Raw genomic sequence first — 18,666 nt, forward strand, 5'->3', positions numbered from 1 at the left:
AAATATGAATTGACTATTACATCATTTGTTTTTATCTTACATTATTTACATACACACATTTTACATATAAAACCTGGTGTCTTTGAAAAACTCTAAGTAAATTAAAGCAAATTTAAAATATCAACAGAATTCAATATTGAAAGGATCTGTGTAATGAAAAAAATCTATCCCAAACATAAGTAATGCTTTGCTAATGCTGTTTTATTTAACTGTATATTGGTGTGTAGTATTTATGAGTTAGGAGTGGTAAAAATTAAAACAGTGATTGAACAGGAGCTAAATCCTAGGAGATCATGGACATAAGAGCTACAACTAGTCTGTGAGGGGGAAAAGTATGGGGGAGATTAATTTGTTAATGTGGAACTGTACCTTGAAACAAGGTCAACCTTGTTAATATGTAAAGACTGAATTAAAAAAGAAATAATCAAAATAGGATATGTACCTGTTCAAATATATGTTAAGTGAACCTTGAACTTTTCCTGGGAAAGTACATAGAAAAAGAGGAACAAAGATGAAAGTAGTTTGAAGTCATGCTAATGCTAATGAATTAGGGACAGAGATATAATAATTGCATACTATCAGCTACATTCACTTCTGACTGGAGTCTATTATTTGGTAATGCATTCATTACCGCTTGGTTTATAAAGTACTAGAGTTATTTACCTAAAAGATAAATAGATAACCTGTACTTTAACTTTTTTGCTACTTGATATGTTAAACAACCTTCATACTTAAAAAAAAAAAAATGCAATTATCGAAGCACAGCTGAATGGCCCCAGAGCACACAGGCTCCATGAAATTTGCTTACATCTAATCACTCCTGCCTGAGGCAGGTGAGAAATTTACTCTTATAAGATCTTTCTTTATCCGGTACCAAAAAATAAAATGAAATAAAATCAGTGATTTTCAATCTAATTACTATCTAAAACTATTTGTAGCATTTGCTCTTTCAGATCCTATAAAGCTGGGCTTTCTGCAATAACCATTATAATTATGTTTTTGACTGCTTAATACAAACATTTCCTCCTAGAAAAATTAGTGTAAATCATCATCAATGTCAACTATGAATTCATTTCTTCTATCTTTCAAATTAAACATTTTAGGGTCATTTAAAAACATTGTTATTTAGAAACTGTGATACTGTTCCAGTTTCCCAAAACACGTAACTTTATCTGATCTTAGATATCTTTTAAAAACCAAATAAAAATGTGAGATTAATAAGTACAGCTTAAGAAGCCAAAAAGCTCCAAGGTTCAATCAACCATAGTTCAGACACTGACTGTTCTGGACCTGTCAAAAACAGAAAAACACATCTCCTAGCTCCATTTCCATTGAAAACCACAGGCTTTGGGGTGCCTGGGTGGCTCAGTTGTTAAGCATCTGCCTTCGGCTCAGGTCATGATCCCAGGGTCCTGGGATCGAGCCCTGCATCGGGCTCCCTGCTCCATGGGAAGCCTGCTTCTCCCTCTCCCACTCCCCCTGCTCGTGTTCCCTTTCTCGCTGTCTCTCTCTCTGTCAAATAAATAAATAAAATCTTAAAAAGAAAGAAAGAAAACCACAGGCTTTAATTGTCTTGTCTGTATTCCATCTCTTGCATGGGAAACTTCCAGTGATTTTTATAGGTGGAGATAGAAAGAGAGGTGTATTAGATTTATGTTGCAGTATACTTAAACAGCACCCATGCTTCTTTTTTGCCAAATAGGAAAATGAAACAGCAAATGAAGTGTATGAGAAAGCTCACCCACTAAGTATATTTGTTCACATATGTCACTGCATATCAAAAGTCACTCATGATTACCCCTAGACCCATCTAGCAGTAATAATAATGTGTGTAACACATTAAGCTGTTCAAAAAACTTTCATTTTAGTAATAAATGTTTAGTAGGATAGGTGTAAAACATTTGTTTTATTGATTAGAAAATGGGAGCTGTGAAAATGGAGGTCCTGGGTCTAAGTGGATTCTCTAGACTGCAAGGCTAAGACATGATAAAATCAGGCACTGAAATGACATATTTTGATTCTGAATCCAGTCCTCTTTCTTAAAGATCAAGTTAAACCATAATAAAATAAAAAAGGTGCCCCTTAAACTATAGTGCATAAGCAGCAATGTGCTATAGTCTATAATGACCCATATTAACATGGCATACCGTCTTAAAACAATTTTTTTATAAAAATTAGAGAAATAAATACACATAACAATGGAATATAATGAGGATGAGCATTCTGATATTAGGCATACACTGAAAAGTCTAAGAGATAGCACAACAGATTATTATAATAGGAGAGTAATCCTCACTTTTGGCTGCCCCTTAGAATTAATCACTCACCAAACTTTTAACTAATACCAATACCTATGCCTCACCCCAGAACCACCAAGTTAGACTATCAGGGTGTGGGGCCTACACATAAATACAGTCTCTCCAGAGGATTCTAATGTGCAGCCATGGTTGAGAATGACTGATACAAAATATTACAAAGGTGGGTGAACAAAATATGGACAAGGCTCTTCCAGTTAAATACAAGGCAAAGAAGTATATGAAAGAAGAATAGAAGAAAAAAATTCTACATGTTTGAAATGAGCAAGAATGGGAAATATCTTACAGAAGAGTATATTGCTGATTTATACTCCTGAAAGAGATACAATCTTCCAGATAGTGTTTGCTGCAGTTGAGTTTCCTACCATCATTCACTATCCTCTTGGGTGGTTTTCCAGACTCACATATATAACAGAGCTCTCAGACTATGCAAAGTCCTACCAGAAAGTAGCCCAATGAGCGCAACTAGAAAGAGAAAAGGGGCCTGATCATACGGAAAGAAATGAGAAGAGTTGTTTAATCAAATTGAAAGCATTTCTTCATCCCAGGGAAGGAGGGAATAGGTACATCAATAAAAAGTGTAGGATTATTGCCAAAGCAATCTCAAATAAGAACAAAGCTGGAGGTATCACAATCCCAGATTTCAAGATACTCTACGAAGTTGTAGTAATCAAAACAGTATGTTATACTGGCACAAAAACAGACACATAGATCAAAGGAACAGAATACAGAGCCTAGAAGTAAACCCACACTTTTACAGTCAATTAATCTATGACAAAGGAGGCAAGAATATACAATGGGGAAAAGACAATCTCTTCAACAAATGGGGTTGGGAAAATTGGACGATGACATGTAAAAGAATGAAACTGGACCACTTTCTCACATCATATACAAAAATAAACTCAAAATGGATTAAAAGACCTAAATGTGAGGCCTGAAATCATAAAACTTCTAGAAGAAAACACAGGCAGTAATTTCTCTGACATGAGCTGTAGAAACATCTTTCTATATATGTCTACTCAAGCAAAATTAAACTATTGGGACTACACCAAAATAAAAAGCTTTTGCACAGTGAAGGAAACCATCAACAAAACAAAAAAGCAACCTACTGAATGGGAGAAGATATCTGCAAATGATACATCCAATAAGGGGTTAATATCCAAAATATATAAAAAACTTATACAACTCAACACCAAAAAAAAAAAAAAAGAAAAAGAAAAAACAACCAAACAGTTTGATTAGAAAATGGGCAGAGGATCTGAACTGAACAGACATACAGAGGGCCAACAGACACATGAAAAGATGCTCAACATCACTCATCACCAGGCAAGTGCAAATCAAAACCACAATATCACCTCATACCCGTCAGAATGGTTCAAATAAAAAACACAGGAAACAACAGGTGTTGGCGAGGATGTGGAGAAGAAAAAAACTACCTTGTGCACGGTTGATGGGAATGTAAATTGGTGCAGCTACTGTGGAAAACAGTATACAGGTTTCTAAAAAATTAAAAATAGAATTACCATATGATCCAATAATTCCACTTCTGGGTGTTTATCCAAACAAAATGAAAACACTAATTCAAAAAGATATATATCCCCCTATGTCTATTGTAGCATTATTCTTATAGCCAAGATATGGAAGCCACCAAAATGTCCAATGATAGATGAATGGATAAAAAAGATGTGGGGTGTGTGTGTGTGTGTATACACACACACACAATGGAATATTACTCAGCCATAAAAAAAGAAGAATTAAATCTTGCCATTTGCAACAACATGGATGGACCTAGAGGGTATAATGCTAAGTGAAATAAGCCAGTCAGAGAAAGACATGATTTCACTCATATGTGGAATTAAAGAAACAAAACAAACAAACAAAAAGACAAACAAGAAAACAGACTATTAAGTACAGAGAACAAACTGGCAGTTGCCAGAGGGGAGGTGAGTGAGGAGATGGGTGAAAACAAAACAAAAGTGTTGAATTATCATAAAAAAATATACACATGAATAAACAAACAGATAAGTTACTTACAAAAGTAGAAAACTCAAGTTATACATTAACCTGTGTAAGCTTTCATATATGTTAAGGCAAAAGAAAGATAATCTGGGCTCAAGAAAAAAATTGTTTTTGAGATATAGACAATTCCTGAGACAGGTATCAAAGACATATTCCACTGGAATGAATTAAGGAAAAAATGAAGAGATCACAAATAGGGAAGTTGTAAGATAAAATAATTAGTGGTGAGCACCAAAACCTGGTCAGATATATAATTGTGTCAAAGTTGTTTTACAAATCAGACTGTTAAATGTAAATGTCAAATTCATTTTTGAAAGAGAAGCAATATATATAACTAACAATAATTAGTAAAAATAACATCAACAATATGGGTTCAAACTTCAGGGCCTAGAAAATGGTGGGGGGAATGGATTGGAAAAAGTAAAGGATGACAACAACTAGCATATACACCAAAAGGTACAAGCAAAGGATCCAAATTCCTTTAAATTAGAATAAGAACTGTATGAAGATAGCTTTTCAATGCAGAAAATCAGTGGCATTCTCCCAGGCAGAAAAGCAAGATTTGAAGTTAAAACCCCTCAAAGATATCCAGCTCACAGTGAAATTGCCAAACTAGAGTGAAATTCCATTAGGTCTCTCTAGACAAGTTTGTAAACTTTTCCTATACAAAGCTAGACAGTAAATGCTTTAGGTTTTGTGAGCCATGTGTTCTCTTTTGCAAATACTCAACTCTTCCACTGTACCAACACAGCAGCCATAAATAAAAAATGAACATGAATAAGTGAGCATGAGTATGTTCTAATAAAACTTTATTTACATATTCAGGTGGTGGGCCAGATTTAGCCTCAAGTTAGTAGTCTGATGATCTCTGCAGTAGACCGGTAGTTCTTTACTTTAACTTCATATTGGAATTACAGGCCTGAGAAGCTCTAAAAATATAAATGTGCCTCGGTTCCATCCAGATATTCTAACTTAATCAGTCTGGGTTATAGCTTGGGCACAGGATTTCTAAAAGGTCAACAGTTGACTCTGATGTGAAGCCAAAGTTAAAAACCATTGTTCTAGAAACTTGACCCAGGTCCTTCATATATGCGCCTATTGGGGTGGGGGGGGGGGAAGGAGGCAGAGATGTCTTTATTTGGCTGTGACATTCCCAAATGTACTGCCTCAGGCTCTGCTGTACAATATATAAATTAACTGTGAGAGTACCAGAGCACGTAGTCCTGAAAATATTTATATTCATCTCTATTACCAGCTTATAAACTAGTGCATATCAGACCCAACAAATACATTTCTGAAAAAATGCGGCAGGTCAGTTTGAATCAAAGGCCAATCCTTTGTATCCCTGGAATCTAAGGATCCCCAATAGGACTATGTTTCTGGCCTTTCTATGTGCCTACCCCCTTAAATTCCTTATATTGATTAGGAAGGATTGAAAAGATGTTATTGCATTTTTTATACCAATATTTAAAGAATAAGTTAAAGAATGCTTTTCAAAAGATTAGGCTAATCCCTCCCAGAAAAACAAAAAACATTAAAATATTCCATATAGAAAAAGTAGAAAACAAAGAAAAAAGCAGTAAGTCATCAAAAGCTGATGACAAAGTGCACAAAATAAAAAAAAACCGAGAAATAACTTATTATATCATAAACTAGGTTAAAAACATCCCCTCAAAATTTCCAAGAACTGAAATATTTCCTGAGTGTATTATCTGAACAAAATGTGATTGAGCTAGAAATCAATTTTATAAAAGATAAATACAAAACCCTCATATTTGGAAACTAAGTAGTGCATGAAATTAAGCAATGCATATCTAAATAACTTATGGGTTAGAGAATAAATTTCAATACAAAGCAGAAAATACTTTGAATTGGTAATGAAAATACAACTACAGCTTCAATTAAAGGAAAAATTATAGCTTAAACATATCTACTAGAAAACAAGGGTGAAATTTAGTTTATATGTATGCATCAAGTAATTAGAAAGCATTTCATAACATATACAAATATTGAATCATTATGTTGTACACCTGAAACTAGTATGATGTTGCTTATGTCAATTATATCTCAATTAAAAAAAAGGAGTTAGAAATGATGAACAGCAAATTAAATCCAAAAAGAGTACAAGGGAAGGAATAATAAAGATAGCAGAAAGGAATAAAATAGAAAACCAATATGTAATATAGAAAACCAACAAAATCAAAAGACTAATAAAATTGATAAACCCCTATAAGACCGATAGGCAAGGAAAAGAACAAATTACCAATTGAAATGGAAAAGATGACATCACTACTGATCCTACAGATGAAGGACAATGAGAAGACCTTAGGAATTACTTTATACCTATTATTTTCACAACTTAGAACAAATGGAAAAATTCTGGGAAAAACAAAATTTATCAAGCTGAAATAAGAAACAGAAAATCTAAACAGTCAATCTAACAAAGAAATTGAATTTCTAATTGAAAACTTCCCCAAAAGATAGCTCCATGTCCAGATGGCTTAAGCAATGAGTACTTCAAAACACTGAAGAAAACATTAATACTAATCTTACAGAAAAACTTTCAGATAATAAAAAAGAAGAAACAACTACAAAGCTTTATGAAGCCAATGTAACCTTATTATCCACACCTGTCATTACTAGAAAACAATTTATAGGTCAATCCCTCTTAGGAACATATATGCAAAATTCCTAAACAGAGTAATAGCAAAATGAATAAAGCAATACATGTAAAAGATAATTCATTACAAAATATTACATGCCAATAAAAAGAAATCAAATACTGATTCATGGTATAATATAGATGAACCTTGAAACCATTATTCCAAGTGAAAGAATCCAGACACAAAAGACCACATATTATAGGATTCCATTCACATGAAATAGGCAAATATATGAAGATACAGAATAGGCAAATCTATAAAGATATAAAAATGCAAAGTAGTTTTGTGGGGCCTAGGACTACAGATGCGAGGGGAAGGTTGGGGAAAATGGGAAATGATTGCTAATGCATACAAGTTTCTTTTTGTTGATTATGGTGGTAATTGCACAATCATGTGAATATACTAGAAAACACTGAATTGTACACTTTAAATGTGTGGATTACATATGTTAATTATATCTCCAAAACTGTTAAAAAATAGTGTACAGTATATAATAGCTTTATGCTCAGAACAAATAGATCTAGAACTCAAAAAAATGGTAGGGGAAATTCAGAAAAACAAATGTAAAAAGTTCTCAACAATCATTGGTGGTAGCAGTAGCAGCATTGTTATTCTGAGATTGTTTCATATATTGCTAAATTTTTAATATCTATATTTATAAACATGCTGAATGCTAACATGAGTTTCCTGGAGCAGAACAGATGATTATTACTACTTACATATAGTAAGTAGATAATACCATTCTGGCTCTTCTCTGCGCCAGCTCTTATCCCAGGAGCAAGGTGATGAGAATGAGATGTAATCTTTCAAGTAATTGCATCTACAGAAGGTAAGGAATCCCAAAAAAAATAAATCTGCATGTTTACTTAGGAAAAAGACCATTGTTTCCCCTTACCTTTGGAGTTTCCTTGAAAATACAAAGGAAAAGACTTGTGTCTTCACACTTTAGAATGTAAAACAAAACAAAACAAAACAAAATCTCTCTGGGGGGAATAAACGTCTCTAAGATCCTGGCCTCATCCCCCCATCCTTGAAATGCAAACATATACCTCCAGAGAAGTAAATCCCTCTGGAGTTCTCACTGTTCAGTCATACATTACATATTTTAATGCTTGTGTTTTAGTCTAGGTCCCAAGTTTCTGTTAAATTAGCTCAGAAAACTCTAACCATGCAGCAATGAAAAAACACAGCAAATCAGGGAGAGGTCCAGGACCACGTCCTTCCCTGTTACAGTGGATATATTGCGGCCCAAATTAGCATGTGAGGTCAATTAGAATCATAGCAACGTTCTCCATTTCTTGCCCAACAAAAACAACTCTTCTCATGCACATTCACATTCATAGTAACTGGGGTGGTGACCAGAGCATACTGTTCAATAAATTCTTGATTCCATCTGGTTTGAGAAAATAACTATATCCCAGACATCACAGTACAGGCTTTAATAGTCATTGGATTCCAGACGTCATTATGCAAGAAGCTCTCTTCAGGACAACACAGTGTCATTCCGTTATCTGTCCAATCTCAACCAATGTACCATGGGAAAGACAAATTCCCTTTATATCTTTGGTACCTTGGCCATTAGAAAACAAGCATAAAGGCCACACTGTCCAGTAATGTCCCACCATAATCTAGACTAACCACAGTATTCCCATAGTTGGCATCCTTAGCTTGGCTTCTGATACTCCTGATCACTGATCTTTAAAAACATCAAATGCCATAATGATTAGAATAGTAAATAGTCTTCCCTGGGCAAGGATACAAGCCCTATTCCTGCACCGTTGACGGATATGATGTTCCATTAAAGTAAATACTCTATTAGTCCAGTCATTTAAAGCTTTGTTGTCCCTCCAGGGCCATTTCTAGATGCAGCCAGTTTCCTGGAAGAGGGCTCCCTCTAGTGTCTCTATTTGGACTAGCAAGTCCTCTTCATCATGATGTGCTTTCAGGAACGTTATTTTGGTCTGATATAGTACCCCAAATCCCTACAGAACATCTGGCACAGAGGAGGCAAGAGCAATCAAGCTACAACATGGGTTATTACCATAATATATTAGTAATATCTGTGCAATTTAGGAAAATTTTTTGCACACAAAAATAACGAAGTCCAATGAGGTCATCAATAGGTACATTATACCAAATACAGCTGTGCCTGGGTGTCATAGGTTTTCCGTAAGTGTATTTTGCATAACTCCACAAAGGACTTATCAGTAATACTGATATACATATCTCCTCCAAACCTATCTCCCTCAAGGGTGGTGTTTCCTTAAATAAATTCCACTTTCATTGACATATTCTGTATCCAAAGGACTACACCAAATTACGGCAGGCAGTAGAAATCTGTTTACCATTATACCTAGGTAGATGTCTTAGCAACATACTGTTTTGATTTATGCCTACAAAGTCTACTGTTCAGAGTCTCCAACTATATAATTCATTAGTAATTATCAAGTCAGCAGAAGCATGATCAGAATGGTAACTATTGCCTTTAAACCAGTAACTGAGTGGTAACTGCAATGAACTACCCCTACATTGACTCATCAAGTGGCACTCTGTCATTTAGTTGCTCCAAATTATCCAGGTGGAATCTTCAGGTAGAGCCTGTACATCAGCAACTTCCCTTCTCTGCAAAAACAAGTCCTGAGTTTCTCTTGACATCAGTTAGGTAGTCAGCATCAGATCTGAGAGGGATACATAAAATTCTCTAGCTCGGAGGTCCTGGCACAGAGGTCACATGATTGTACCCCTCCATGGAATTGTAATCCACTTATAGGTGCCTTTCTATCTCCTATGATTCCCTCCATTTCCATTTATTACCTGTTTGACCCATATCCTTTCCCCTATGATTGGTCTTTCTGGCTCCGTAGATGTGTTATAAATCCACAGGGCCAGTAAAAACAACAGCCTTGTTAACATATCTCCTTGGACTCACTCCCAGGCTGATAGAGAATGTGACAGATAAAGAATCACAGGACACATGGCCCTCTGTTTACAGACAGACCTTAATTTGCCTACATAGGTGAAGCTATGACATAACCTTAAAGAGTCTTAAAGAATATGCACTGTCAAACTTAGTGGTATTAATACTGTGCTTAGTGCAATGATAATACTTTCCTTTGGTACATGTAACTTTAAAGTCAGCCCTGGGACCACCAGATCAAGCAAGACAAAAGAAAAACCATGAAATAGGAAAAAATATATAGTTGTGTACTTGCACTGTGCCCCATTACCTCATTCCTACCTCCTAATTCTAGAAACCTTTCCAGCAGAGTCTTGGCATTACTTCCTTTTATACAAAACCATTTAACTAGTTGAACTAACCCTGAAATCTTTTTCTTTTTTTTTAGCCAGTCATTTTAATTAACTAGTGTATCAATTGCCCATTACAATTTTCAGTGACACCACTGCTCTAAGAGTGTTAATATTGTTATGTCCATGAAATATTTTTTGTCCATTTTTGTGTATTTGTAGCAGTAAAATATATTTCTCTAATTTAATTCCTGTGGTCAGAGAGTATACTTTGCCTGATTTCAGTATAATTACATATACTGAGATTTGTTTTATGATCCACAATATGGTCTGTCTTGGTGAATGGCCCATGTGCACTTGCAAAGAATATGTAGTTTGCTGTTAATGGATGGAGTATTTTATAAATGCCAAGTAGGTCAAATTGGTCGGTAGTGTTGTTCAAACTTCCTATATTCCTAATGATTTTCTGTCTACTTGGTTTAACTATTACTGAAAAGAGATGTTGAAAGTTCCATGTATAATTATGGATTTGTCCATTTCTTCTTGTATCAGTTTAGTGTTGTATATCTTAAAGCCCTGTTATTGATATATGAATCTTTAAATTGTTATGCTCTCTTGATAAATTGACCCCTTATCTTGATGAAATGCCCCGCTTTATCCCTAATAATATTCATTGTTCTAAGGACTACTTTATCTGATGTTAATATAACCAGTTCAACTTTTTTAATTGGTATTACCATATCTCTGTTCTTTCCATTTTAACCTATGTTTCTGTAATTAAAGCACATTTCTTATAGAGAGCATACAGTTGTTGGGCCTTAGTTTTTTGTTTTTTATTCAAATCTGAAAATTGCTCCCTTTTGTTTGGAGGTGTTGAGATCATTTACATTTAATATAATTATTAAAATGATTAGGTCTAAATCTACCATCTCACTTTTTGTTTTCTATTTGTCTCATCTGTTCTATGCTTTTTTTTTTTTTTAATCCTTTCTTGTCTTCTTCTGGATTATCTTACAATAATTCAATTTATTCTCCACTATTGGCCTATTACCTATACTGTTTTTTTTTAATAGTTTCTTTATAGTTTACATTTTACAACTTTAAGTTATCACAGTCTACCTTCAAACAATATTATACAACATCATGTATAATTTAAGAATCTTATACACTATACTTTCCCCATTCTGTTATTTGTGCCACTGCAATTATATATTTTACTTTAAATAATTTAACACATCTTTTAAATAAAGAGATTCAAAAAGTTAAAATAGATTTAGAATTTATCTACTCTATTTATTATTTACACTACTCTTTATCCTTTATAAGATTAAATTTCATCAATTATTATTTTCCTTCTGTCCAAAGAACTCTTTTTAATATTACTTATAATGCAGATCTGCAGGTGATGAATTCTCTCAACATTTGTACATCTGAAATGTCTTCATCTGATCCTCCTTTTGAAATTTATTTTAACTGAGCATAAAATTCTTGGTGCTTTTATTGATTTTCATCACTTTAAAGACGTCTTTTCATCATCTTCCAGTTTACATAGTTTCTGAAGCAAAGTCTGCTGACATTTTTATCTTTACTTTCTGTATAAAATTAATCTTTGCACACTGGCTGCTTTTAGGACTCTTTCTTTACCACTGGTTTTCAGCAATTCAATTATGATGTGCTTTGTGATCTTCTTCATGTTTCTTCTGTTTGGCGTTCACTGAAATTTTGGATCTGTAAATTTATGGTTTTCATCGAATTGGGAAAATGTTTTGGCCATTATTTCTTCGAATATTCTCTCTATTCCCTCTCCTGGAACTCTACCACTTGTTAGGTTGCTTGATACAGTCTAAGAGCTCGCTAATGTTGTCTTAATTATTTTCAGTCCCCTTTTTTTCCCTCTATGCTTCATTTTTGACAGTTTCTATTTGTCTTCGGGTTTACTCATCTCTTCTGCAATGTCTAACTGCTGTACATGGTTCATTTCAGATAACGCATTTTTGAAGTTGTATTTGGGCCTTTTATATCTTTTATTTTCCTTGTCATAATCATAATTCTACTTTTTTTGAGCATACTGACATACTTATAAGAGCTGTTTTAACTTCCTTGCAAGCTAATTCCAAATCTGGATCTATTCTGATTGTCTCAGTATCAATCAAATGTTCTTGCTTCTTTGCATGCCTGATAATTTAGATGCAAGGCATTGTGAATTTTTTTTTTTTTTTTTTTTTAATGAGAGACAGAGAGCATGAGAGGGAGGAGGGTCAGAGGGAGAAGCAGACTCCCTGCTGAGCAGGGAGCCCGATGTGGGACTCGATCCCAGGACTCCAGGATCGTGACCTGAGCTGAAGGCAGTTGCTTAACCAACTGAGCCACCCAGGCGCCCGGCATTGTGAATTTTATATTACTATGTATTAGATTTTATAGTATTCCTTTAAATAGTTTAGGATTTTGTAGAATTACTGTATGATCTAGTAATTGCACTACTGGGTATTTACTCAAAGAATATGAAGACACTCATTTGAAAAGATTTATGCACCCCTTGCTTATTGCAGCATTGTTTACAATAACCAAATCATGGAAGCAGACCAAGTGTCCATCCATAGATGAAGATATATACATATATGTGTGTGTGTGTTCTGTATATATATAGTATACACACACAATGGAATATTACTCAGCCAGAAAAAAAGAATGAACTCTTGCCATTTGCAACAACATGGATGGGCCTAGAGGATATAATTCTAAGCAAAATAAAGCAGTCATACCATATGACAAAGACAAGTACCATATGATTTTTCACTCATATGTGGAATTTAAGAGACAAAATAAATGAACAAAGAACAAAAGAGATTAAAAGAAAGACTCCTAACTATAGAGGACAAACTGATGGTTATCAGAGGGGAGATGGGTGGGGGTAGGGGATAGGACAAAATAGGTAAAGGGGATTAAGAGTACACTTATCCTGATGAGCACTAAGTAAGTACAGAATAGTTGACTATATTGTACACCTGAAACTAATATAACACTGTAGGCTAACTATCCTGGAATTTAAAAACAAAAGAAAAAATAGCTTAGGATTTTGTTCTGGCATGAGTTAAGTTATTTATTAGATCAGGTTCATAGCAGCCTTTAGTCTAAGGCTCATGACTACTAAGGCACTAGCTGTTTGAGGACTCTACTTGAGGTAAATCTACATTTACTGACATAGAAAAAAATCCCTAAGACATACCACTGAGTAAAACTCAAGTTGTCAACCAATACAGAGTATAATACCATTCATGTAATATTAAAAAAACCCATAAAACAATCATAGTATTTCTACTCATACAAATATACATACCAAAAAAAAAAGTGTGATTTAGAAAGATGATCAGTTATTACTCTGGCACATAACTCTGGGAAAGGGAGTGGCTGGAGGGAAAGGAGAGAACAGAAACACATGGAAACTTTATCTATAAAAATTTAACATGTGCCAAGAATATTTTCATGTAATACTCATACAATTAAAAAAAAGTATTTCTAAAAGTCAGGATTGTTCTTAAATACAATGTGCACATGGTTCTTTAAATAAGTCTAAACCCAGAAACTTCTTAAAACACTAAGCTGTTAATGTGCAGATTTCACGAGTTCACTGATGCCTACAAAAGACCAAGGTTATGTGACACAATTATCAGAAATACATTTTTTTAAAGATTTTATTTATTTTTTTTGACAGAGAGAGTATGCAAGCGCACAAAAGCAGGGAGAAGCAGCAGAGGGAGAGGGAAAAGCAGGCTTACTGCTGAGCAGGGAGCCCGATGCTGGACTCGGACCCCTGGGATCATGACTTGAGCTGAAGGCAGATGCTTAACCGACTGAGCCACAGAGGCGCCCCCAGAAATACATTTTTATTCATCCATGTAGAACTGACTCTTTTCTAAGACCACTCTATAATCTAATAGGCCACAAAATTCTGCTGAATCCCTCTCCCTATGGAAAGGTCCTATTGTCCCACTTTTTGATTAAAAGCCTTCCTGAAAATTTCAAATAGGCGGGGAAGAAATCTTGGAAACCTACCTCATATCATTTATGTTTCTGCATCCTTAGAAATAATGTCCCACTCAATAAACCATTCCTTAACACTGTTCTCAAGAATAACTTTTTCTTTGCACACCTTTAGGTAATCAATAGAAACTATGTGCTGTAAATGTTAAAATCAGATCTATACTTTTGTCATTGGAATAATGAAGACAAATTAGCTCAGTTTTATACTTCATCCAAAAGTTTAATATAGTTAAACACCATCTCTAACCACTCCATAGAGGCAAACACACTTCCATACAAATGAAAAAAATACACAGTATCAGTTACACTATAATAAAGGTGTCAGCAAGGTTATATCTTATGGCTCTTTCTTTCTAATGAGATAGGTTCTCTGGGTTCTAATCCATTCTATTCTCCACTCCATTCCAGTAAAAGTGACAGAATGTGTACTGTCCAGTGAGGTGTCACATGAACTTCATTACAAAAGTAGGCAATCTTAGAAAATCCAAAAGAAAGAGTAACAGACAAAGAGAAAGCAAGAGAGCATACTCTATATAGATTTATATAGAAACTCATAGGACAAATATATCTATAGTGAGAACTTCAATCATAAGGGTTGCTGAGCAACCTTTTCTCAAAAATGAGAATACCCCATCTCGATCTTTCTCTTGTTAACAGCTGAGATCATCAACTTCAGGTTCTCAATATAACACTTTCCACTAAAGACAACATTTCACCTTCAACAAGGAGAGGGTAGCTTCGTGTTTACCAAGGAGAAATATTATGGGATCTTTCTTTTAATGTTGTTTAAAATGTGCCTTTTTCTTTAAAATCTTCCACAGCTTGAGACCTCGTTATTTCTGAGATCAGCAATGTAAACTTGCAAATGAGGTACATGATTTAGGCTTTGAGAAACCTGAGGCTCCAGGGCATTTACTGTAATAGGTTCATGAAATAAATGCATTGAGCTCAAACCCTATGGTTTCTTGAAAGTGAATATAATTATAAAAATTCAAAACAACAAATTAAGTGTGTTCGTATGTAATATCCATATTTGAATCACATTACCACCTGCCTGTTGTGTCTATACTAACTGATCAAATGACATTCTCTCAAATATAATTTTCTACCAACCCCAACAAAAACCTACTACTCTGCTTATTTCTGACACCACATAGCCAATCATTCTGTTTTAGCATAGTCAAAATATGTTTAAAAAATATATGAAAAAATCACATGTTCCAAATACAGATTTTAAGAAGCTTCAAAAAAAAAAAGAAAAAAAGAAAGAAATCAACCTACTTTGCCTGTTTCCTATCAACCTGGGTTCCAAATCCTATAAAAAGAACTTAAATCGAAGGACCAAAATACAGTAAAAATTTTAGAGACAGTTGTACATTTAAAAAAGAAAATGATGAGGCTCACTTGTAATCACTTTGGTAAATGGTCAAAAGCCCATTTGAAACTTCCCCCTACTCAATTTGTTCAGTTGTGACTCCACATTTTTATATTCTAAATTAGTCTTCCTTTTCTGTTATAACTGCATATTAGTGAACACAGATTATCTGTGTGGTAACAGACAGCTCCCTTGAAAGTCTGGCTACATACCCAAAGCTGCTACTTTGATGATGATTGCTTGAATGTTAGATGATATCATCTCTTGGAGCAAATCTTCCTGGTTTCTCTGCCAAAGGTAAGCTAAAGGCTGGAGATTAAGCCTTTTACACCTATAAAATAAAAAGAAAAAAATCAGATGATATCTTGATGTTCTATACTTGGATCCACAGCAATTACTTTGATTCTAAACATAATGCTTCTCTCAAGGATTTTAGCATTTAAAATGCTTAAAAAACATGTTTTGCATAATGAAGTTTATATATACAACATAAACATATTTAATTTCCACAGGCTATGCATAAACAGATAAAAATGAAATCTCCAAGCAGATTAGAAATATTAATTTTAGTAAGACTCTAAGTTTAGAAATCTATGCTAAAAAGCTTCCAAATGCCGATGGATGATTATTCCTGCTCTTAGAACTTCCTTGGGTATCAAAATTGTGAAGCATATGCAAAACAGGCAAATCAATTTATCCTAATAAAATGATCATATATTGATTAAATTTACAATACCTATGGTTACATGAACTATTCTACTCTAACTTCGACATTTTTAAAAAGAATTTGCCTTCGAGTGAAAAATAATAAGAAGAACAAAAAGTACAATATATCGAGCACCAAATATGCTGTAGGCATTGTATTACATACTTTACATTACGGTGCAATAGAAAGAATATAGGTTTTGGAGTCAAGACAAATCTGGATTTGAAACCTCCTCTGGCATTCACTAGCTGCATGACTTTGACAGGTCAACTAAACCTTAGGTCTTTAGTTTCCTAGTTCATAAATAGGAACAAAAATATCTCCTTTCAAAGTTCTTGAGAAGATTAAGAAATTAGAAAGTGAAGTCATCCTTTACTCCTCTTTTTTTTTTTTTCCTTCACATTTCTCACCCAATCTACCATAACACACAACATGATCATTCCTCATCAATACACTCAGGTCTGAGCCACCATTATCTTTCATGTCCATATCCCCCTAACTTCTTTCCCTGCTTCTGTCTTTGCCCTTTTAAAATCAGTTTTCAATGCAGCAATCAGTGTGATCCTTTTAAGACATAAAATGGATCATGGGATTCCTCGGCTCAATCTTTCCCCATCACTCTGTGTAAATCCTTGCAATAGACCTACATGGATCTCACTCTGGTTAGCTCTCATAGCTCATCTCCCACTACTTTCCCTTCACTCCAACCCACCACCACTAGCCTGCTCACTCTTGTCTAATATACTAGCCATGCTTCCTACCTTCTTCACTTGTTTCATGCCTTTGCTTAAATGTCACTTTCTTAAGGAGGACTATAATTGATTAAAAGTAGTATAGATAAAGAAAATAGTACAATGCCTGGATAAAATATTCAATAAATGGCAGTCAAAGCCAAGTGACTTGCCCAAGTCAGAGTAAGAGGCTGAGATCAGATTTCAAATAAAAAACAGCTCTAAAACCCAGCATCTGTAAGTTTGCCTGGCTGACTACTCCAGCCCACAATGATCTTTCTCTCAGAAAACCCCAATACTTAATAAACATACTACATATTTGGTCATTTACTTATACATGGCCTTAAAAATATCACTCTTCTTTTCCATGTATATATACCCTGACTTTCAAAGACATCAAAACCTTCCTAGTGCAGACTGTTTTACATACTTTCCCTTGGCAAAATGTCCCATCTATTGCAATGTTGAGGCGGTTAATAAACACAAAAATAATAAAACTGAAAGTCCCCATGTAACAAAAGCATAATAATTCTAGCTGTCCTCCCACCAGCATTTAATGCCTACCAATCAAACTGGTCTCTACCTGTTTTAGCTAAGATTTTATTTTAATTGAAAAAACCTTATTCTCTTCCTATCTTTATTGTAAAATTCTTGGTTTTTGCTTTGATAGCCATAATCTTTTGACTATCTCTAGACTTAAGTCAAGCTTTTTTGCTTATTTAAATTCTTTAACAGTTCAAAATATCATGGTTCAAATACACTTCCTCTGTAAGTCACTACTGCATTTGAGCTTGTGACATTTATTAAATACCTTGAATATCTTGAAAATACACTAATGGAATACGAACTACAAACTGAAGACAGGCTAATTCAAAACTGAGTTTGTAAACCAATGGACTCCTAGTAACACTGCTTTAAAATTTCCAAGGATAAAATTATTGGAGATATGCTTTATTCTAAAATCAGAGTACTTTAGCCATGTGTTGAAGTGCACCTGAGATTGTTTTAAGAAAAATCTTGCCTCTATCTATGGGTATGCTCTGGACCCTTCTCCCATATAGATATAAGGCAGCTTCCTAATCAGGAGCACATTTTCATTTGGCTTTAACTTCCATAAATAAATGTCAGCCCCATCTACAATTTGGCTACCCATTAAACCATGTGGGCTTGGACTTATTAAAAAACACAGATTTGTAAACTAAATAATTCTCAGAGAATATGACCTAAAACTTGATGAAAATAGTATTTCTAACATATGGTTTAAGGGATATGCAATCCATCTCCATCTGTAGATCAGTCGTTCTCAAATGTAGGCGAGCAGAATGTAAGGAAATCTTTTTCAAACTACACATATGACCTCCCCCGACTTCCACCTCCACTCTCCCTTCTCCAAAGATACTGATACCCCCAAAATATGAGATCCTCATATTCCCCTTCATTTAATTATGCTTTGTCCTATATTTCTTTCATTTATTTAAAAAAATTTGGATTTTTAAAAAAGTTTTATTTTTATTTTTATTTATTTATTTATTTTTTAGTAATCTCTACACCCAACGTGGGTCTCAAACTC

The 18,666-nt window shown here is 34.3% G+C and overlaps 1 protein-coding gene across 1 annotated transcript in view; it reads right to left on the minus strand.

Annotated features, from left to right (window-relative positions):
- DPH6 (diphthamine biosynthesis 6) overlaps positions 1-18,666 on the minus strand; it is a 165,054-nt gene that overhangs the window by 43,508 nt on the left and 102,880 nt on the right. Inside the window, exon 5 of the mRNA XM_081830847.1 lies at positions 15,872-15,990. Coding sequence (XP_081686973.1) covers positions 15,872-15,990 — 119 coding nt within the window. The remainder of the gene's footprint in view (positions 1-15,871; positions 15,991-18,666) is intronic.

This window comes from Leptonychotes weddellii, chromosome 9, assembly GCF_054177405.1.
Source record: "Leptonychotes weddellii isolate Sample4059 chromosome 9, ASM5417740v2, whole genome shotgun sequence".
Lineage (NCBI taxonomy): Eukaryota > Metazoa > Chordata > Mammalia > Carnivora > Phocidae > Leptonychotes > Leptonychotes weddellii.